Below are 21550 nucleotides of genomic sequence, written 5' to 3'. Positions count from 1 at the left end.
GGAGGATGGGACATGTGGGTCCAGTGGGGGGCCCCTCGCACCCTGCCTAGCACCACCACCCCTGCAGCTCTACCTGGCAGAGGCCAGGCTCCGCCACGCCACCCGCGCCTGCACTCACGTTGGCCTTGACCCCGTCCTGCACGTCCGGCACCCGCGGCATCGCGTCGTAGAGGGAGGAGACGTAGGTGATGATGGACTTCTCGTCCGGCTGGGGCACGTCCACGTCTGCCGAGGGAGGGAGGGAGGCAAGTGGAGGTCAGCCCCTACCTCCTCTGAGGCAGCAGCCCCCACCCCGGGACCCTCCCCAGGGGACAGAGGTACCTTCGGGGTCCAGCAGCCGCGTCACTCCCAGGTCATGGTCAGCCACGGAGAAGGCCTGCTCCAGGTTCTCCACGTTGGTCTGGCGATAGACCTTGTTCATGTCTATCAGCATGGGCCTAGAGAGGGAGGGCAGAGGCAAAGTGAGGAGGCGAGGGGGCGAGGAGGACGACGCCCAGCGGCAGATGGCCCCCCCCACCCCCCCTGTGCCATCAGAGGAGCGCCTCAGGAAGAGCAGGGCGTGTGCCCACCCCTTGCGCGTGCCCACCCCCCATCGCACGGCCTTGGCCCAGCGGCCCATCAGGGCGTCTCACATGGGATCCCCAGCATCAGCTGCGTGGCACAAGGGTGGACAGGAGTCACCCACCCCCCTGACTTCCTCGACCCCCTCAGCATGTGAGGAAGTCCTCGGATGGGAGGGGAATTTCTGGTGGCAGCAAACGAGGCCGCCCCCGTGGCCCACCTCAGGGCATAATATCCGCCGGCAGCATTCAGCAGCAGCCTGGCAGAAGGCAGAGGAGCCAAGAGACCGGCTGCCCCTGATCCACCAGGTGCAGCTGGCTTTCCCCCCTGCTCAGCAGGCCCTTCCTCCCGAGAAAGCCCCGGTGACAGAGTCTTCGGGCCACCAGGGGGCTTTTCAACGATGGTCTGAGCGCGCCCCCTGGCCTGTTGCTACCAGTGCTCCGGAAAGCCGTGGGACGATGGGGTGTGTGTGTGTGGCAGGAGTCAGCGGCGCTGGCTGGGCTCGGGGTGGGGCTGGAGGAGCTCTTGGGGAGGTCAGGGGCCCCTTCTGGCTGCCCCATGCCTTCTATGGGAGTGGAGTCATAGAATCATAGAATCATAGAACAGCAGAGTTGGAAGGGACCTATAAGGCCATCGAGTCCAACCCCCTGCTCAATGCAGGAATCCACCCTAAAGCATCCCTGACAGATGCTTGTCCAGCTGCCTCCTGAATGCCTCTAGTGTGGGAGAGCCCACAACCTCCCTAGATAACTGATTCCATTGTCGTACTGCTCTAATAGTCAAGAAGTTTTTCCTGATGTCCAGCTGGAATCTGGCTTCCTTTAACTTGAGCCCGTTATTCCGTGTCCTGCACCCTGGGAGGATCGAGAAGAGATCCTGGCCCTCCTCTGTGTGACAACCTTTGAAGTATTTGAAGAGTGCTCTCATGTCTCCCCTCCATCTTCTCTTCTCCAGGCTAAACATGCCCAGTCCTTTCAGTCTCTCTTCATAGGGCTTTGTTTGCAGCGTGGAGTTTGTGGGGGAAACCCGCTCCTCCACCGCCAAAGCGGCTGTGGCCGGCTGTGCCACAGCAGTGTAGCCCCCGCTTCACAGGGAGAAGGGCCCGGGCTGCAACTCAAGGGAGGGCTGGGAAGGGATCCCGCCTGAAACCCCCGAGAGCCGCAGCTGCCAGTCAGTGCCAGCACTACTGGGCAAGGTGGACCAAGGGACGCTTCCTTGGCACCCGCATTCGGAAGCTGCTTGATCCCAAGTCAGGGCCTGGTCTGCCTAGCTGGCAGCCTCAGAGGATGAGGCACTCAGGGGCTCCCTTTTCGGGGACACAGCTGTAGCCCCCTCGCTCAGGAGCAAGGGCTGGAAGGCAGAAGCTGGGAAGAATGGCAGACTGAGCACACACACCCCGGCCCAAGACAGGGTCCTGGCCTCCTCCCTCGGGCCAGGCCACCCCCCGCCCCTGTGATGCCCCCCAGACCACAGGGAGCAAAACGGCTGCAGAGCTCAGCAAGGAGCTCACCGTAAGTTGAGTAAGTGAGCCAAGCCACGGGCAGGGGAAGGGAGACTCCCCACAGGGAGCAACCCGAATACGAGCATCTTACGACCGAGCTGCCAAGTCCCGCATGAAGCGATGCCCCCCCCCCCAGTTCTGATGATCCGAGGGAAGGGCGCGGGGGCCGCAGCCAGAAGACGGACGAGCGTAGACTTGCAACGCCCCCTCCGCCCACGCCTTAAGCAGCACGACACTCACACCCAGACCCTTTCCCTAGCAGGAATCGCAAGAAGCCCCAACCAGCAAAGCGAGAGGAGGGGGTTGCCTACATTTCACGGAGGCGCAGCGTGGAGTGGATCGAGTACAGGGCCCCGCTGACGTCCTGGCCTTCTGCCGGGGCCGCCCAGCCATCCCGCCTGTTGGGCTGCAGCGCCCCGGGGACCCCAGCGCCCGCCACATCCTCACACAGCATCACGACCCGCGCAGAGTCAGACGGCTGCAGGGGTCTGCCCGGCTGCCCCGTGCCGTGCCGCCGTGCCTTCCGCCTGCCCCGCGGACGCCCACTCATGCCCACGCCGGACCGGGCTCACAGCAGGCCACGAGAAGCAGGAAGCGGTCCCCGAGGCTCCAGCTCCGCCGCGCTCCCTGCGCCAAGTGGCGCGCGCCAGGAGGGAACATCAGAGCCCTGCCCTCGCCCTGGCCACGTGTGAGGTGGGGAAGGGTGTGGTGGCGCAGGCTGGCTCCTGCTCCAGCCTGCGTTGAGGATTTACAGTGCCAAGGGGGGACGGGGGAGGGAGGGAGGGAAACGGCACCCCCCTCCTCCTCGCCTGCCCACCCCCAACCCCCCGAACAGGCACAGCACCCTCTTCCTTTCCCACATGGGGTGGGGGGAGCAGAGGTGGGACCCCGCCAATTAAGGAGCCCAAGAGGACGTGGGGGAGGGGGTGCGCGGAGGGGGCTGGGCCCTCCGTGTGGGGTGAGGCAGAGTGGCGCCCACATGATGGACGGGCGCCGGCAGGCCTGACTCGCTCTTGGCTCCCTGCGCAGAGACAGGCCCAGCCATGCACGGCACGAGAGACCCAGGCGGAGGAAGGGGGGGAGCAGGAAGGGGGGGAGCAGGAGCAGGAGCAGGAGGGGGGTTTCCAAAGCAAAGGGGGTGATAGCAGCAGGGCTCCCGCCCACCCTATACCGAGGATCTGAGGCACCCCCCGCCCCCGTCCCCACCGCTCAGGCTGCATGAGACAAGCAAGCTGCTCCAGGCCCCGCCGAAGCCGCAAGTGAGACTAGTGGCGAAAGGAGCCGGAATCAATGGGTCGAGCCTGGCAGGGGGCTGGGCCTGCTGCAAGCACGGCAGGGGGCTCTGCGGCTGCCCTTGAGGGGAGAAGTCCCGGCTGCAGCACTGCCTCCAGTGGAGGAAGGAGCGCCTTCCCGGGCTCTCCAGCAAGAGCCCCCCCCTCAGCCAGGATTGGCCTCGTGCCAGTGCCCCCCCTGCTTGGTGCCTCCCCCTCCCCACAAGGGGGCACCCTTCCCTCTCCTTCTTCCCCTCCGAGCCCCCCACCTGCCACTCCCCCCCACCTCTCCCTGCCCCCCCTTACTTGTGCCGGTGGATGATGGCGTTGAAGAGGCGCCCGTCCCGCCAGCTGGTGGTGAAGTTGTCGCAGCGCAGGCCCTGGTAGCCCTCCACCATGCGCTGGGACCACAGCAGCAACTTCTCCTTGGCCGTCATGTCCTCCGACTGTCCGCTCACCTGGATGTCGGAGATCTTGGGGCGAACAAGAGAAAGGGGGGCGTGTGAGGAGGGCAGCCCAGAGCCAAAGCCAGCCACGCCAGCCGGCTGCACTCAGCGGCGAAGCCCCTCTGATGCCCCCTGCCCCACGGCCCGGTCCTCCGTCACAGGGCTGACGAGGCCGGACTGCAAAGTGCGCAGCCCCTGGCGGGTGGGGCGGGGTGCAGGTGTGATGCCCAAGTGGCCGCCAGGCCCTCATCGGCCCAGAGGACCTTCTCTTCGGCCGCCCCCAGGCGGTGGCTGCCCTGCCGGGAGAGATTCATCTCCGTGTTTAAGGCAGCTATGAGGACGGCTCTCTTCCGGCAGGCCTGCCTGGACGGGTTTCAAGACGTCCTATTATTATATTGTATTGGTTTTATATGTTTTTAATCAGCTTTATGCATTTGATTTACATGGCATTTCTGTATTAAACGTCATTCCCTGCCTCGATCCAGAGGGAGAGGCGGGTAAGGAATACATTTGTTGTTGTTGTCATCATCCCTGCCAGCCTCTGAGCAAGACCCATGATGATCCAGGGGGCAGGCCCCACTGGGCCATAACAGGGCACATGCCCCCCCCTCTCTCGGGCATGAGCCAAAGGAGTGGCAGCAGCGTCTGGCCGTGGAAAACCTCGGTGTCTTGGAGCACGGGGTGAGTCAGCTCCAGGAAGCCACAGAATCATGTTCTGCTCTCAGTACACAGCCCACATGCCTCCCCCCCACCCGTCCACTCCCCCCCCCCCCCCCGGGCCTGCTCTGTGCTGCACGAACCACACCCAGAATCCTCACTAACAGCGCAAGCATTTATGCCTCAGGCTGTGCCTGCCGCCCTCCCCAATGCTCCTCCGCTGGTGGGGGTGGGGTGGGGGGACCTTTAGGTGGGTGTAACAAAGAAGCATGCCGGCTTATTTCTCATGGAATATGGGGGGTCTCTCTCTCCCCCCCCCCCCATAGCAGCCACCTTTGTGCTCTGAGAAGGGCCCTTGCGGGGAGGAAGCAGCAGCTGGACGGGGGAAGACGAAAGGGGGAGGGGTTTCTCTGGCTTCCCCCTCCCCTCAAACTCCCCCAGACATGTGGAAACCCCACCGCCCCTGTAATCTGCGTGCCCCTGAAAGTCAGAGGGGATGAAGGGAGCCCTGTGCACCCCGCCCCCACCATGGAGCCCCGTGGGGAGGGGGGAGATTGGAAACACCCAGAGTCCCCTGAGCAGGAACACCCACCCTGCCCACCACGGCAGGTGGCCCCACCATCCTCAGTGGGCCCTGGAGCCGGGCAGATGGGGCAGCCTTGGCACCCCCACCCCGCCTCTAAGGCCTGGGCTCAGCTCCGGAAGCAGAGGCACCTGACGCCCCAGCAGAAGGACCACAGAAGAGACGTGCCGGATCAGGCCCACAGGGGCCTCGCTAGGCCAGCATCACCCCTTTCCGCACGGGGCCAAGCAGGGGCCCCACGGGGGAGCCCCCGAGCAGGACAGGAGCCCACAGGCCCCCCGCCCCCTCCCATGCTGCCCAGCAACGGGCATCTGCAGCCCTCCCGCCTCTGGCCCTGGCGGGGGCTCACAGCCTTCTGCACCGGGAGCTGCTGATGCCGTTTGGCCACTGAGCCACGGGCCCAGCCCTGATCCACGTGAGTTCTCACAGGGATGCTTTAGGGAGGATTCCTGCACTGAGCAGGGGGTTGGACTCAATGGCCTTGAAGGCCCTTCCAACTCTGCTATTCTATGGTTCTATGAGGGCAGGTGACGCCAGTCGGGCAGGTGCTGCCTCCTGGCCACTAGCCCCCGCCACCCCCAACGTAAGATCAGAAGAGCGACAGAAAGGCCTGCTGCGTCAGACCCAGGGTCCGTCCAGTCCAGCACGCTGATCGCACAGGGGCCGACCAGCTGTCGAGCAGAGACCCACGAGCAGAACACGGGGGCAGCAGCACCCTCCCACCCATGTTCCCCGGCACCTGGTGCCCACAGACTTACTGCCTCTGCTGCTGGAGGCAGCACCGTCTCTCACCTGGAAGTGCAGGATGATGGTCCAAATGAGGCCCAGCGTGAGCTTGGGGTTGCCGTCGGCGATGTCATCGTTCCGGATATTGACCAGCTTCACCTGGCAACGTCAAGCCCCAAGGGGGGTTACTGGGAGGGCAGGGCTCCTCTCCCACACCCCGCGGCCCAGAAGAGACCTTGCCCCTCTTGCCCCCCGCCCTCTGGTCCGCTCACCTGCCGGTGCTTCAGGTAATCCAAGGCAATCTGCACATTCTGCAGTTTGTGGAAGCGCATCCGTCCCTTCTCGCGGGGCTGCAGCAGGGGAGGACAGGGTGGCTCAGCGCCCAGCGCCACATCCGGATGCCTCCCTCCCCACCCCCACCCCCAAGACAAGCCTCCACAGGACAGGATCCAAGCAGAGCAGAAGGAAAAGGCCCCGGCCCAGAAATCCTCCCCACCAGGCATGAGACAGAGAACAATGGCCAGGAAACATCCCCCCCCTCCTGCCCCCACCAAATGTTTCCTCCCTGCGTAGGCAGCTGGGCTCAAGACACCCCCCCCCAGCCTCCGCTGCTTCCGTCCGCTGCTCTCCCTCTGCCATGGGGTGATCAGATGCAGAGCAAGCCGGGAGGGCTCCCTCCCAAGCCCAGCACTTCTGGGACCGCCCCTCGAGGGGCAGAATCAAAGCCCAAACAGCCCCAGGGCAGCACTGCGGGGAAGGGGCAGGTGCCCACGTCCCAAAGAGGAGCCGCTTTCTCGCTGCTCGCAGGCCCGCAACGGCCCACCCAAGTAAGGGCAAGAGCAGCGGACGGAAGCGTGGTGCGTGCGCCCAGCATGTGACAGGTTCCCCCCACAGGATAAGCGGGGCGAGCAAGGAGACCCGCAGGGCGGTGGCCTTCGGAGTCCCGGGGGCCAGGTAGGCGTGGGCAGCCCCGGGGGCAGGGGGCTGCCCGCGGCACGCTTGGTCCTGGGGTTCGCCGGCCCGGCCAGCTGCAGTGGGTCAAGCCGGGGCTTCAGCCAGAGCCCTCGTTGGCAGAGGTGGGCGTGGTGTCACTGCGGCACGAGTGCGCCTCATTGGCTGTCCTCCTCCCGCAGCAAGAGCAGAGGGTGCAGCCAGCCATGCGGGAAGCCAACGGGCAGAACCACTCACCAACCGCAAATTCCGGATCACGTCGCGCTCTCTGGGCTACACGGCAGGCCAGAGCCGAGCAAAGAGGGAAGCAGAGGTCAAAGGGCAGAGGTCAGAAGGCAGAGTCCAGCAAACAGGAGAGACAGACAGAGCGAGCAGCGGGCGGACGGACGGACGGACGGACAGAGTGTGAGAGAGGAAAAGAAAGTCCAGGGTGGCACAGAAGAGTTATTGTGTTAGAGCACACGGTGCCAAGTGAGCCCAAAGGCGGCTGCGGGGAAGGAGCAGAGGGCGGGGGGGGGGGCGGGGGGGGGAGACCCAAGATCAGCGCGGGAGCAGCTGTTCTAGCCTAGACCGTGCAGACCCGGCGTGTTGCGCTGTGGAATTGGGGGGTGGGGGACAGAGCAGGATTAGGCCCCCTGATTTCACAGCCTCTCCCAGAGCCCATTCTCTGGTCCTCAGTGTCGCTGAGCAATGTTGCTGAACCGGACTTTCCCCATGACCCCCCCCCTCCGGCCTCATGGGGGCTCAACTGATCTCGCTCGCCTCCTGGGCACTGGGGCTAGGACGTGGCACAAGCAAGCACAACGCGCCCGTCTGGGGTCGCGGGCAGCAGGTGGCACTGCAGCTGAGGACCGCCCTGCTATTTCTCCGGCAGGGCCACATGGGGTTATGCATGGGGGGGGGAGGACAGGAGCCGGGCCTCTCCTCAGCGATGGCCCCGGGGATCACGGCCGAAGGCAGGCTGGCCACTCCAGGGGAAGGGCAGAAGGGAGCAGGCAGTGAAGGAGGAGGCGTTTTTCTCGAGGCAAAGGGCACGGGGCAAAGGGCAGGAGAGGCCGGGGGTGGAGGAGCAAGCAGGGGCTGGGACGTCCTCCGGGAGGAGGCAGCAGGGCAGCGTCGGAAGGGTGGGGAGCAGAGGGTCAGCGGCTGAAACCTGGCCTGGCCAAGGAGGCCTCATGCGGGCCGTGGAGCTGCCCAGCGGACAGAGCCGGGGCGAGAGGAGCAGACGTACCAGGGTGTCTCCCGAGAGCACCTCCAGGAGAGAGATGAGGTTGTGGCCATCGCGCAGGTCCTCGTAGAGGTCGTTCACGTGGCGCTGAGCCTGCCGGAAGCACGGAGCGCGTCAGGGCTGGGCAAGAGGGGTGAGGGCGCGGGCCCGGCCCAGCCTCCCCCCTCACCATTCCCCTGGCATGTCAGGGGGGGCGGGGAAGTGCCCCAACCAACCATCACCCCCCTCCCAGGACGCACCGAGTCCCACAGCCCCCCTCCCCCACCGGGCTACCCTGCAGAGAGCCCCTCTGGGCCGGCCAGAGACTGCTGCTCCCTGGAGCTCAGCCGGTGGCCGTCCACCCTCTCTGCGTGGCCCCCGCTCGGAGGAATGGCCTCGGTCCGGATCGCCCGTCCACAGCCCCCCTCCCCCCCACCAGCAGTAGCAGCTCAGGGGTGGAGGAGCCCCCGCTCGGCATGCGAAAGGCCCCGGGGCAGGGGGTGCGCACGTGTGGGCAACGGGGGAGGCCTGGGGAGCCGCCCAGCCCCCTGCCAGGCGGATCGTGGTATGTCTGTCTGAAGCCCAGAGCAGAAGGAGCAGTGAGAGAAGAATAGGGAGGCGGGAGCTCTGAACGCCGCGGCACCTACCTCTGCGCGCCAGTGCTGTGGCCGGGCAGGAGAGCAGAGAGGCAGAGAGAGAGACGAAGGAAGGAAGGAAGGAAGGAAGGAAGGAAGGAAGGAAGGAAGGAAGGAAGAGAAGGAGACAGGGAGAGGTTAGGAAGAGAGAACAGGCACCCCCCCCCCCAAAGACTGCCCTGGGCACAGAGGGGCAAAGGGCGTGGCCGGCTCCACTCAGGCCTTTGGGGCACTGTGGCGGCCAGAGCACAGCATTCCTGAGCCCTGGGGCGGGCCCTCTGGGACCAGGGTTCCACCCACTCCAGCGCCACGGGCAAAAGACGGTCCGCTTGAGGAATTTGCAGGAGCGCAGCCCCCCCCCCCCCGCCCCCCTGGTGGGCCTCCAAGCCAGAGGCACCCAAAGCTACCAGACAGACGGATGCCCCATGGGCAGGGTCACCAGCTGAAGGCCAGGCAGGTTCCTGGCTCTCAGGGAGGCCATGGTGGCAGAGGGCAGAGGGGGGTTGGACTCAGTGGGGCCAGCCCCACATCGGGGGTGGGCCAAGGGCTACTGAGAACAAGAGGGGAGCAGGTGCCGCGCCCTGCCCCTCCTGCAACCTGCTGTCACACACACACACCTCAGCGTACAATTCCGCTGGAGTTTACGGCGTGGTTTCCACAAAGCAGCTGAGCGTCCGAGACTCAAGCCCAACAGCCCCCCAAATCAAGCCTGCTCTTGACCAGTGCCCCCGGCAGGGCAAGAATCGGGCGCTGCAGGCGGAGGCTTCCTCGCCTGGGGGCTTGCAGCGGGGCACAAGTGGGAGGGAAGCCCCCAAGGGGAGGCCCGGCAGGGGCGGTGGTGACAGCCGGGCAGGCCCAGGAGAGCCTAGCGGCACGGCTCTGGGCGCCCGGGAAGGCTGTGCCCATGTCAGGGGGCAAGGTGGGGGCGGGGGGGAGGTTCCAGGAGGCCTGCAGCCCCAGGGGTGGGGGCTTTTTCCACGCGGCTGCAGGGGCCTCCCACAGCAGGCATCACAAGGCAGAGATGGGGGGGGGAGTGTCCCATGTGCAAGAGCCCTGCCCATGGCCAGCTGCTGATGCTGCTGCCCCCCCAAGGGCTGGGCATAATAGGACCATTGAGAACAGCGGGGTGGGGTGGGGGCTCTTTCCACAGCAGAGGAAGGAAGCGAGGTGTGTCAGATCTGAGCTGGGAGGATGGTTCGCCACAGGAAAGCAGGGGGGGAGGGGGCAGGCGTCCACCAGCCCCTCCCATCCCAGTCCTTGGACAAGCACGGAAGGCCATGTGGACAAGCTGGGCCTGTCTTTGCCCACGAAGGCCACCCCTCCCTCCCTCCCTCCCTCCCTCTGGGGCTCACCTTGATGAGGTGCTTGTTGACCCATTTGGTGAAGGTTTTCTTCTGGACCCGGTCTCGTTCGTCTGCAAGAGAGGAGAGGAGAGGCACGCGTGAGCAGGGGTGGTGGAGGAAGGGGCTCTGGGGCAAGGAGGTGGGCATGGATCTCCCACACCAGGAGGGCGGGAGGGGAGGAGGCAGGAGAAGCCAGGCCCCGGGGAAGCCTCTGGTGACTCATCTGGTGGCGAAGGACGGAAGGAAGGAAGGAAAGAAGGAAGGGGAGACGTGACTCAGAAGCCGCTGCCAGCCTCTTGCACCACCGCGCAGCCCGTTAGGAGGCCCGGCCCAAGCCAGAGCAGGGGAATCCCAAATGGGGGATAGCAGTGGCTGGAGCACACGCCCCAAAGGGCACCGCCTTCCCCACACCGCCCCAGCCAGCTTGGCTGCCCCACATGCGCGACAGCCCCACAACCATCAATGCCTCACAACATCAATGCCACGCCCAAACAACAAAGTGGGCTCACAGACACAGACACACACACACACACACACACACACGCCATTTTTCCTGGTTTTATTCCAAGGACCAAAAAGGTCCTTGGGTAAAAAAGGGGTGCACCCCCTCCCCCACCTGGCTACCTTTTCTGATTTCCGCCAGGCCTTCTCACCTCCAGCCAGGCCTACGCCCTCTAAGCTGGGGCCGGGACCCCCTGTGAGGCCTGAGGAGAGCAAAGCAGTCAGAACGGCCAGCACCGCCCTGCTGCAAGCCCCCAACAGACGCCGTGGGGCCCCCAAGCAACCACAGGGCCCCCCGAGGGCAAGGCGGCTGCCAGGGCAGATGAGTCTAAAAGCCACAGCCCACATGCCACGGCTGCTCAGCACCGGCGACTTTCAGAAGCCTGGCCTCGCCCTCCAGGGCAGGAGCCCAGCAACTCCCATCTCCCCAGAGCTCCTGGTCGGAGCCATTTGTGGGGCAGCCAGAGAGAGCCAGAGGAAGCCCCCACCCCACCCCCAGCAGCCAGAAAGGATGCCACGCCCCCTGCCCTAAACGGCGATCGGCCACGCCGGCCTGGATGAGTTCCACCGAGCAGTGGTTTTACGGTGCCATGATCTCCCAGGCCGCCCTGTCATCATCTTTGGATAGAGGGTGGGTTAAGGACACTGTAAACAACTCAGTAAGAGCTAAAGATCTGTGGGAAGGCAGGCTGAGGGACACGCTTGAGCCAAACGCCTACGATCAGGAGCTGGAAGGGAGTGGGGCACTCCGACCCAGCCTGGCCTGGCTTCTGGGCCCACGCCTGCCCGCCCATCAGCACAGCGGCCCATCTGTGGGGTGGGGGGTGACCCAGGGCGGTTCTTGCATGTGTTTGAGGAGGGGGGGCTCCGCAAGGGAACAGGCAGCCGCACAGGCTGTGGGCCTGGCTGGCGGGTCAGGCATGGCTGTGGCAGGGACAACGGCTCAGTGGCCGGAACCCCTTTGCAGGAACAAGGCCCCAGGTTTAAGCCCCAAGGATCTGGCCCGGAGCCCCAGAGGGAGAGGGGGAGACCCACGGCTGCCAGCCAGTGTTGGCAGTACTGGGCAGATGGGCCAAGGAGGGCCTGGCTCTGCTTCCTAGGCTCCCCAGATCCCCCCCCCCCCGAAGGCCATGGTCCACCCTGAGGTCACACTGTGAGGCAGGGGCCCCTTCTCCAGGCCTGCTGCAACGGCCCGGTCCCAGGTGGCTGGTTGCCACAGCTAAACGGGACGGGACGGGCGTGTGGGGGAGGGGCTGGGCTCGCTCCGTCTGGCTGCTGCTGCTCCGTCTGCACGCTGGGATTTGCCCAGGAGCAGCCAAGGCCCCGCATGCCGACCTGCCCCTCCCCACCCGGGAATGTTCAGGGAGCGCCCACCCAAGCCTGGCCACTGGGGCGTGGGGGGAGGGCGTGAAGCCAGCAGGGGGGCCCTCGCCTCCCTTTCCCGAGAGCCTTTGCCCCACAGCTCTGCCTGGAGCCCAGACAAGGAAGTGCCCTGCAGGGGGAGGGGGAGGGGAGAGGGAGCTCTTCCACACACTCTCAGGTGAGGAGTGAGAGGATGTTGCAGCCTGGAGAAAAGGAGGCTGAGGAGAGACATGAGAACAGCGTGCAGGTGCATGAAACAATGCCACAGGGAGGAAGATGGTCAAGAACTGTTTTCCACGGGCGCCCCGTGGGCAGGGGCACCAGCTGAAGGCCAGGCAGTTTCCTGGCTCTCGGGAAGGCCATGGTTGCAAAGAGACCGAGGTGGGGGGGGGGGGAGAAGGCGGGTTGGACTCAGAAATTAGGAGCCGAAATAGCGGGCACAAGTTACAGCTGCCTAGATTCTGATTAAATATAAGGAAAAACTTCCTGACAGGGAGAACCGTACAACAGTGGGAGAGTCTCCCTATGGAGGTTGTGGGTCCTCCATCTCTGGAGCTTTCTAAGAAGAGGCTGGACAGGATGGCTTAATTGGTTTTCCTGCACATTGCAGAGCGTTGGACTAGATCAGTGGTTCTCAACCTGGGGCGCTCCAGATGTGTTGGACTACAACTCCCAGAATGCCCCAGCCAGCTCTGCTGGCTGGGGCATTCTGGGAGATGCAGTCCAACACATCTGGAGTGCCCCAGGTTGAGAACCACTGGACTAGATGATCCTCGTGGCCCCCTTCCATCTCCACAGTTCTATGATTCTATGCTCAGCCACACCTGCCTGGACTAGCAGTCCAAAGAGTTACCGTGCTAACAGACAGAAATCCAACCGGTGCAGCAACGTAGAGGAGCAAAGCACAACAGAGACAGGAGCCAAGTCTCCAACAGCAAGGAAGCAGACCCAGCTCTCTCCAGCGCTCATCTCAGTAGCGTTGTGCTTGGGGGCCGTACGAGACCTGCCTGGGGGTGGGCAGGCTGAACAGCCCCTCCACTGAGGTCTGGGGCGAGCAGCTGGAGGGGAGACGTTGCAGCCGAAAGCCCCCTGCCACCCCCCACCCCAGGCGCCTCCTCCCTGGGAGTAGAGCGCAGAGCCACGCGCGCCGCAGAGTCCCCGCCCCAAGCAGCACTCCCCGTCCCACAAGCCGGCCCCAAATCCCAGCCTCGGAAGACCTCAAGGCACCATGCCTGCCCTCGCCCCGCGTTCACGCAGGCGGGCACACGACATACCCCCTGCAGAGGGGCATCGCCCGCCTTTCCACCAGGCGGGAGCTCAGGAGGCCTCCCTCTCCCCCCCCCCCACCCCCACCGCAGGCGGACACTGGCTGCAACCTCCCTCCCTCCCTCCGCGAAGTACCTTTCTTGCCCTCGGAAGCGCGCAGGACAGCCTTGTACATGTGGTCTTCCGGGCTGCTCCTCTCCTCCCCCATCCCCACCGAGGGGGGGGCTCCGGCCACCTCCCGGCTGCGCAGCCTCTGCCGGGACATTGTGTCTGGGGGGGGGGCGCTGTCCTCCCTGGCACAGGCTCTGACCGGGCGCAAAGCTCTCTGGGCTGCTGGACGGGCGCTTGCTTGGCCAACCCAACACTCCCTGCTGCCGCCGCCGCTGCTGCTCTCGCACACCGGATGCCGCCAGGCGCTGCCTGAGTGAGCCCTGCCCTCTCCGGGCCTGGCTTTCGCCTCCCTCCTGGGGCTGGGCTGGGCTGGGCTGGGCTGGGCTGGGCAGGCAACGGGGAGGGACCTGGGTTTCCCCCGTGCCTTGTTGCCTGCCTCCCTCCAGCCCAGACAGGAAACCTCAGCTCCGCCCGGAAGGCTTCCTGGCCACTTAACCTCTTCTCTGCCCGTGGCGCCCCGAGCCCTGACGCAGGCAGCAGCCTCAGGTGTGCTCAGCCTCTGCGGGGGCCCCAGCCAAGGCCGCCCAGGGCAGAGGCCGGGCTCTGCCACTCGGCTTGCACCCAGGCAGGAGGCAGGCCCAGCGATCGCCCCCCACTGCCAGTTTTGCACTGCCAACGGGGTGAGGAGCCTGGCCCTTCCATCCCGCAGCCGAGAGTGTGGACAAAGCCCCCCTGCCCCCGCCCCCCTTTAGTCCTTGCCATTTAACAATGCTCTCCCTGACGCGAAGTGGGCAGCCCGTCAGAACCCCTCCCTGAACTGGTCTGCGACCCCCTTCCTGGTGAGGAAGAAGGGCAGCCCCCACCCCTGCTGCACAGGGAGGGTGATAGTGGAGGAGGTGGGTGGTGGGCACTGTTGCCCTTGGGCCAAGGAGTCCTGCATTCGAACCTCCACTGAGATCCCCAGGTAGCCTTGGTGAAGCAACTCTCTCTGGGCTTGGCCTACCTCGCAGGGTTGCTGTGAAGGTAACATGGGACAGACACCCCACCTCCCAGTGCCTTGCAGGAAGGGCAGCATGTGGGCAGGACAAGAGCCTGGGGTGCAGCTATGGCCTCCCAGCACCCACCAAACCAGGTTGCTGCCAGCAGCCCCTCCGTGGCAGCAGCCCAGGGGAAGCACACTCAGCACGGCAGGTCCTGCCCAGCCTCCTTTCCCAGGTTCAACAGCGTCCTGAGGAGAGCTGGTGGGTGCCACTGGGACAGGCACCACGGCCGCCTCTCATCCACGCCAGGGAGCAGGCTGGACCTTGCATGGGTGGAGAGTGCTGCAGCGGTGCTGCAAGGCAGACCTGTGACTCATGCGCTCTGCGGACACACCCAACCCATGGCCATGAGCAGGTGGGAGAGTTTGTGCACCAGCCCTCCAGTCCCCTCCCACCTTGGGCTGGAGGTACATGGCCAGGTGTGGACACAGAGCGGGGGGGGGGGGCATGGCTAATCTCACAGCAGACACCGAAGAGGAGGGGCAGAACCGGGCCTGGACACAAGCCCACTCCTCTGATTTGCCCATGTGCCCCCCAGCTCCCACCCCCACAGGGCAGAAGCTGGGAAGGCCAAAGGATGCGGGGGGGGGGAATAGAGCACTTGGCTGCCCCTCCCCCACCGCATGTAGCGCACCTGGGAGGGAGGGGAGCGCCGCAGGGCAAAGGCTGCTGTGCCGCTGCTCCTCCCCCAGCTGTGCATTCCAGGGCGGCCAGGCCCAGCCCCGCCTGGCTGCCCAGAAGCAGAACTGGGCTGGGTCCCAGCACACCAAAGGAATGCGCAGCACAACAGTTTCAAAACCACAGAGCCGTTTCTGCTACCGACACATCTGGGCCAAGGAACAGCAGGCTGACGCCAGCACACGTCAGTGGGGTGGGGTAGCGCTCATATCCTGCCAGGCAGCCCTGGCTGGGGCCAAAGCCCACGCTGAGTCACATCCCCACCAGGGGGCAGCGGCTGTGGGGCAGTTTCCTTGATTCACGAAGCGGGGAGGGGGAGGAAAAATCCCTTCATTGGGCCAGAGGGGAAGCCTTTGGCCAAATCCTCAGGGAGGCGGCTTTTGCCATGACGGTGGACACACAGCTGTTTGCACTCACAGTGGTTTCCGTTTGCTCCACCCCACAGGCCGGCTGGCCCTCCTTGGGCAAACTCCAGACTCCCCAACAAAGAGCAGAACAAACAAGACCACAAGCGGAGGCGGAGGGGGAGGGGGGCCAAGGCAATGCAGGGCCCCACTGCGGCCCCAGCTCTTCCCCAGAGAAAGCCACTTTCAGCCCCCTTTCCTTCACATGCCATACAACGCAGCAGCCCCCCCTCCATGCTCTGGGGCCCCACAGGGCTCAGAGCCCTGTTGGCTCAAAGTCTTTGCATTTTGGCCCAGCACTGGGAAAAGGAAGGGGCTTTCCAGAAAAACTTCTACAGAAGCACCTACTCATAAGAAGAGCCCTGCGGTTGGATCAGGCCCAAGTAGGGATGTCAGAGGAATCCACCAGTTTCACAGGCGTTTAGATTTCTATAAAGCTGCAGATTCTACACTGACCGGCTTTTTCCAAGTCACAATTCCAATTCGTAATTGTGTTTTTAACCTGTTGGGTGTTTTATTGTGGTTTTAATTTTTGTGAACCGCCCAGAGAGCTTCAGCTATTGGGTGGTATAAAAATGTAATAAATAAATAAATGTGGCATCCACACGCCAGGTTTTCACGTGTGTGTGTGTGTGTGTGTGTCACACATTTGCCATTAGTGCAAGTAGAACAAAATGGGCATCCTGTGTGGCCTCCCATGTGCTAAAGTCTGCAGTGTAAGCTCCTCGGGGCGGAGTCCTATCTTCCTGGTCTTTGTAAAGCAGCATGCTCACCAACTGTCCTCCAAGTGGCTGGAAGGGGCCACAGGGTTGGGAGGGCCTTGGGCCCTTTCCCAGCTTGTAGCACAGGCCTGACGCCTCCGCCCTCCCTTGCTTGCACTGCCAGGTGAGGTCAGGGCAGCCCTACACCTGCCGAGCTCCCCTCCCGGAGGCTTGCCAAAGGCGGAGCAGGAGCAGCTCCCGGACGCCAGGCAAGCGGGGCCTCCTCTTCCTTTGGGCGTTCTGCCAACCAGAGGCAGGGAAAGGCTGTACTGCTGCAGCGTCTCTCTACAACCGCCTGTACTTAAAGAAGCGGCGGGGAAGGGGGGTCCACCCGCGCTACCCCCCCCCCCCCAGAATGTGCGCGCAGCTCCTCTCTCCCTGCTCCTCCCCCCGCTCAACCGTCTGGGCAAGGGAGCCCGGGCAGCGCCGGCGAATGCGGGGGCTCCGGCGTGGCTCGGGCCCTTGGCACGGGAGGCGCTCCGGGGGGCGCGGCTCCTGGCCCCCAAGCCCGCCTTGCGGCGCTCGGAGAGCTGTTCTCCTTCCCGGCCGGCTCGACTGCCGCCCAGGGGTCGCCTCAGGCCGCCTTCCGGGCGCGGAGACAGCGAGAGCGCACCGGGCAGGCGGGTTGGCCGGCCCCTCGGGGCGGAGGCTCCCTAGCCTGAGGACGGGAGTGCGCACGCGCGGCTGTCAAGCCCTCGGGGGCGGTCGCGACCGAGGCGCGGTTGCCCCGGAGACGGCGCAGGCCCCGCCCCCTTTAACCCCTGGCTGCCCTCGGCCGACCAGACGAGCCTGGCGTCGGGAGGGGCGCGCCAGGTGGGCGGCTGCGCCCCGTCCGCCCGCCCGGCTCCCTCCGTACCTACACAGCAGAGCCGGTCATAGAGGAGGCGCTGGCGCTGGCCCTCGGGCGCGCTCAGCCACGCCGCGCCGTCCAGCAGCACCGCCCGCTTGTAGGCGAAGTAGGCGGCCACCGGGGAGGGCTCCGCCATCGCCGCGCCGCCGCCGCCGCCGCCGCCACCGGCCATGGCAACCCCGGTTCTCGCCGCCGCCGCTGCTGCCGTCTGCGCGGCGCGAACGCAGGCCGCTCCAGTCGCAGGAGGCAGCCCGGCGCCCGCCCCGCCCCGCGCCCGCCCCTCGCCGCCGGCCGGGCTGCCAGAACTGCGCGCCGGGCAGGGCGCCCACGCCGCGGAGACGCGCCCCCAGCCCGGCCTCCCAGCCCGCCTGGCGTCCACGCGCGACCCGAGCAGGGCAGCCCCTGCGCCAGGAGTCCAAAGCATCCGCAGGGGCGGCAGGGGAGGGGGGCACGGAACCGAGGGGGACGCCCAGGGGTCGCCTAGCCCGCCCACCCCCCGCCCTCGACCCGAGGAGCTGCTGCGCGCGTGGACAAAGCCGCTTCGCTGCAGGGCGCGCAGGGGGGGGGGGGAGGCGGCGCTCGGCCCCCTCCGGCAGCCGGACGCCTGAGACGCTCTCCCCGCCCGGACAGGAAATTCCAGAAAGGCGCGCGTCCAGGCCGCCTTCCACACCACCCACTCGGGGGGGGGGGGAGGGTGCGTGTGCCAGCAGGCGCGTCCGCCCACCCGTGGCGGGGCAGGGAAGGAGGCTGGCGGAGCCGCCGCGCGGGCCGCCCGCCTCAGCTGGCCGCCTTCCCCCCGCCGGGCCTGGGAGCCTCCTCTCCACTGCCCCGTGCCAGGGGGGAATCCCGGGGAGGGAGACACCGGCCGGGGTGCTGCGGGAAGCGAGCCAGGGAAGCCCTGGGCGGGCGGGCAGGCCGGCCGGCCCTCGCGTCGCGCCAGCAGCGCCTCGCGGCTCCGGAGAAGAGCCCCCCTGGCCCGGCGCCCCGGCGGGGATCCCCGCGCTCCGACACGCGCAGGCCTTGGCCGCGTCGCAGCCCCGCCGGCAGGGAGCCCTCTCGGCCTCCCGAGCAGCTCGCAGGCCCTGGGCGAAAGGAGAGCAGAAGCCCCGGGCCCCAGTCCCTGCGAGGCGGCAGCCGCCTGCGCCCCCGCCGAAGCTCAGCTGCAGGGGGGCTTTCCCCGCCTCTCCTCCTGAAACGCTGCGCAGCTCAGGCGCCGAGGCACGCGCACTTGATCGTACCCAGGGCAGCATGCAGGGGGGCACACGGGCTCCGGACCGGGAGCGGGGCTCCGCCAGCAGCTGAAGGGCAGCCTCTGGGGGGGACCCAGAACTGAGCCTGCCAGCTGCTGGGAGCCCTGGCCTACCCAGAGGCAGCGAGGCAGCCGGTCCAGGGGGAGGCAGCTGCCTGAACGACCTCCGGCCGTTCGGAAAACACTCCAGAACCCTGCTAAACACAGCTCCAACAATCACTCCCCAGACACCCATCCTTCGCCCCCCCTCCCCCGCCCGCGTTGGTTGAAAGGCAGCTTGAACATGGTTAATTTGAACTGAATAAACAACAAGAGTCTAGAAGCGTAACGTGGTTTTGCTTGCATGGAACGTTTCCCTTCTCCTGGGTATTTAGCAATATGTGATGAGCCTGGGTCTGTTTTTTAGGCTCAAAGTTTCTTTTTTAAGTTGTTATAGTGGTTTTAAATGTATGTGTATATTGTATGTTTTTGTGGTTTTTAATTTTTGTATGTTGTTTTTAAATGTTTTAATCTTATGTAAAAAGATAAGAGAGAGCTTCAGCTATGGGGCGATATCGAAATGCGATAAATAAACCCATACACACAACGGCTAGGCCCCCTCCCTCCGCCTGAGCCCACCTGTTGCTTTGGGGCCCTGGCTCCAGGAAGAAGCAAGCTGGGGAACGCACGGGGCAGAAACCAGGATCGTCCTGCTGCAGCCCCCTCTTGCTCTGGCTGCTTTGTTAGGGAGCCACCGACCCACCAACCGACAGGGCGGAGAATGCCCCAAGGCAATGATCAAGGAGGCCAAAGGCCACTGGTGGGGCGGCTGCCATGAGCGCACAAGCAGCCTGGCTGGCTAGCAAGCAAGGGCCTCTGAGGAGCCACCCAGCATCCAGGGCTGCCGAAGGGCAGAAGAGGCCCAGGCGCAGGGAGGGGGAGGGAGGCCCCCCTCTGCGGCAGGCAGATCCACGTCCCTGGGGAGCCCTCGCTTGCTTCGGCACGGGGCTCTGGTGGCCGGGGAGGCCTTTGGTTCCAGCCCCCAGCGACTGAGGCCAGGAAGGATCCAGCAGGCTGTGAGGTATCTGGACACCCTCCCAACCTGCTGGGCCCCATGTGACCCTGGGCTCCCCTGGGCTGCCTGCACTGCGCAGATAAGACCATGGCCGGGAGGGGCGGGATGTGATGGCAGAGGCGGCGGCAGCTCCAAAGCTGCCCAGGGGTTTCTGGGCTGGCAGGAGGCCTCCAATGCTGGCATCCCAGAAGCGCCGGCTACATCCCACCGGAGGCTCACTCCTGGGCCTTCTTTCCCAGCTGAGTCAGGCGCCTAGGAAGCTCAGGGGTCCAGCCTGGTTCCCAGGACCTAGAGCAGCAGCAGCAGCAGCAGCAGGATCCAGCCTGGCCTTTTCTGAGCTCTTGCCTCTCACAGATGGGCGGGGGGGGGGCTAGTAGTCACAAACCGCAGCCCCAGACATTTCCTCCCATCCCCAGGAGGGACAAGTGAGTCACTTGGCACAATCAGAACAGGCTTCCTGCAACAGTACAGCTCCCCCCCCCAGCTGGCCCTCATCTGGCAGCATGGTGGGAGGGAAGCCGGAAGAACTGAGCGGGGCTTGTGCCAGGAGTCTCGTGCAGGCCGTGGGGGCTGCAGGGCGCGGACTCCGCTGCCCGTCCTTCCCTCCCAGCCCGCCTTCCCATGCTCTGCAAGCAGCACCCTCGTCTCTCACATGCTGCCCAGCCAGCTCAACCGTCTGCCAAACACGAGGGGTCCTGGGACAAAAGCCACTCAGTCAGATGCCCCTGATTGTGGGGTGGTAGCAATGATGTTCTCTGCACATACTCTGATTTTGCACGTGTTCTGGCCCTGAAGACCAAGTGGCCTGGGGGAAGGGGCGATGGATGCTGCCCCACTGAAATGGGTGGGGAAGATGGAACCACCTCACTGCAAGCGAGAGGCAGAAGGCCCCTACCCACGGGATGCCCTGCGTGGGCGGCCCCCACTCAGGGCTGGGGCTTGGGAAAGGAAGTTCTCTAGGCAAGTCTCAGCCAGGCATTGGGGCAGGCCATCCCCGAAGTGGCCACTAGGGGGGGCCTGCATCCCTTCCAGGAAAGCCACCAGGACCAGGCGTCTGTGGTCATCACTTCGCCAAAGGGGAGTCCGAGAGGATGGAGATCTCTGGCAAGTGGCAACAGCTAAAAAGCCCCTCCTCGATTTTCTCCCCCCACACACACACACCAACCGGACCACCACCACAGGGGAAGCTACAAGCCCTCTGGATGTGACCTATGTCTCTTCCAACCAGTCCTGTTCACACCGACCCACAGGGAGCGAGGGGTCTCCCCATCGAGGGATGGCGGAGCAGAGGCTGGCCAAGCACCAAGCTTAGCCCCAGCACCTCTGTGCAGATGTCAGGATTTTATTCATTTATTTATTTTATTATATATTATATTTGCCAATTGTTCTCCGGCTGAAGTACAAAAGTCCATCAAGGCAAATTAAAAACCATAAAATCCACATTAATAAAATTCTATACAGCATCACCAACACTAAAAGATAATGTTAAATCAGAGAGGTAGTGTAAAAGTCGTGACAAGCAGCAATTAATACAAGGCCTAGCAAGTTCCCCATTCAAACCCAACATAGTACCAAAGCATGAAGTTTAAAAGGCCTGTGGAAATGAGACGTTGTGCCAGGCAGACCTCTCTTATTCGTTAGCACATCCGTGAGCAAAGGGGCCACTGCAGAGAAAGCCCCGTCCCCCTGTATCTCGGTTTCCCAGGCACTTCCCCGGAGAAGAGCCCTTGTTGATGATCTCAGGGCTTGAGTACGTACATATGGGAAGAGACCAAGGATCAAAACCAGCACTTTGAATTGGGCCTGGAAACAGACTAGCAGCTGGTGGAGTACAGACTGTCCTGGCATGTACAGAGTCCGTGCAGTCCTGGCATGAGAGGACTGGGACGTCCGGTCCCTTGCAGTCAGGTTCTGTACTAGCTGCAGGTTCCAGGCAGACTATAAAGTCAGACCCTCACATAGCGCATTGCAGTGAACTTTGTACCCCACATAAAGTAGTGCCCCCCTAAGTGGAAAGCCCCCTCCCCCAGAGGGTTCAAAGCTGAACTGCCGCCTGGCATAATACATACACGGGAGGGGGAGGGGGAAGCTGTCCTTCTCCCCCCCCCACCCCCACCCCCACCCCCACCCCCTTCACCACAAGCAAAGGAGAGCAGGCTGTGGTGGCACCAACAGCCGCCGCCACCATCCCAGTAACTAGGCCTGTTATTTGGTATCCAGGATAAACAGCCTCCTGCTGCCCGCCCGCCCGCCCACACCGCCTGCCTCCACCAGCAGAGGCTAAAAATATACCAAACCAGAACTGGGTGGGGCTGCCCCTCCCACACCCCTTCCCCCAGCCCCCCTGCAGGCAGAACTGTAACAGAGCCCCCACCACCACCAGGAGACCAGCA

General features: G+C 64.6%; 1 protein-coding gene across 12 annotated transcripts in view; it reads right to left on the bottom strand.

Moving 5' to 3' along the window:
- PLEC (plectin) overlaps positions 1-21550 on the bottom strand; it is a 94913-nt gene that overhangs the window by 30005 nt on the left and 43358 nt on the right. For 6 of the 12 annotated variants that reach the window (XM_063131265.1, XM_063131273.1, XM_063131263.1 and 3 more), the window contains exons 2-9: positions 9891-9952; positions 7928-8017; positions 6934-6969; positions 6018-6095; positions 5812-5904; positions 3640-3806; positions 322-437; positions 119-225 (exon numbers count right to left, since the gene is read on the bottom strand). In XM_063131265.1, coding sequence (XP_062987335.1) covers positions 119-225; positions 322-437; positions 3640-3806; positions 5812-5904; positions 6018-6095; positions 6934-6969; positions 7928-8017; positions 9891-9952 — 749 coding nt within the window. Of the gene's footprint in view, positions 1-118; positions 226-321; positions 438-3639; positions 3807-5811; positions 5905-6017; positions 6096-6933; positions 6970-7927; positions 8018-9890; positions 9953-13145; positions 13291-16860; positions 17032-21550 lie in introns of those variants that run through there. The other 6 variants (XM_063131268.1, XM_063131275.1, XM_063131264.1 and 3 more) reach the window with 4 other exon arrangements.

Source organism: Elgaria multicarinata, chromosome 7 (assembly GCF_023053635.1).
Source record: "Elgaria multicarinata webbii isolate HBS135686 ecotype San Diego chromosome 7, rElgMul1.1.pri, whole genome shotgun sequence".
NCBI classification, from domain to species: Eukaryota; Metazoa; Chordata; class Lepidosauria; order Squamata; family Anguidae; genus Elgaria; species Elgaria multicarinata.
Note: the sequence above shows the minus strand (reverse complement) of the source record. Positions and strands in the feature narration are given on the sequence as shown.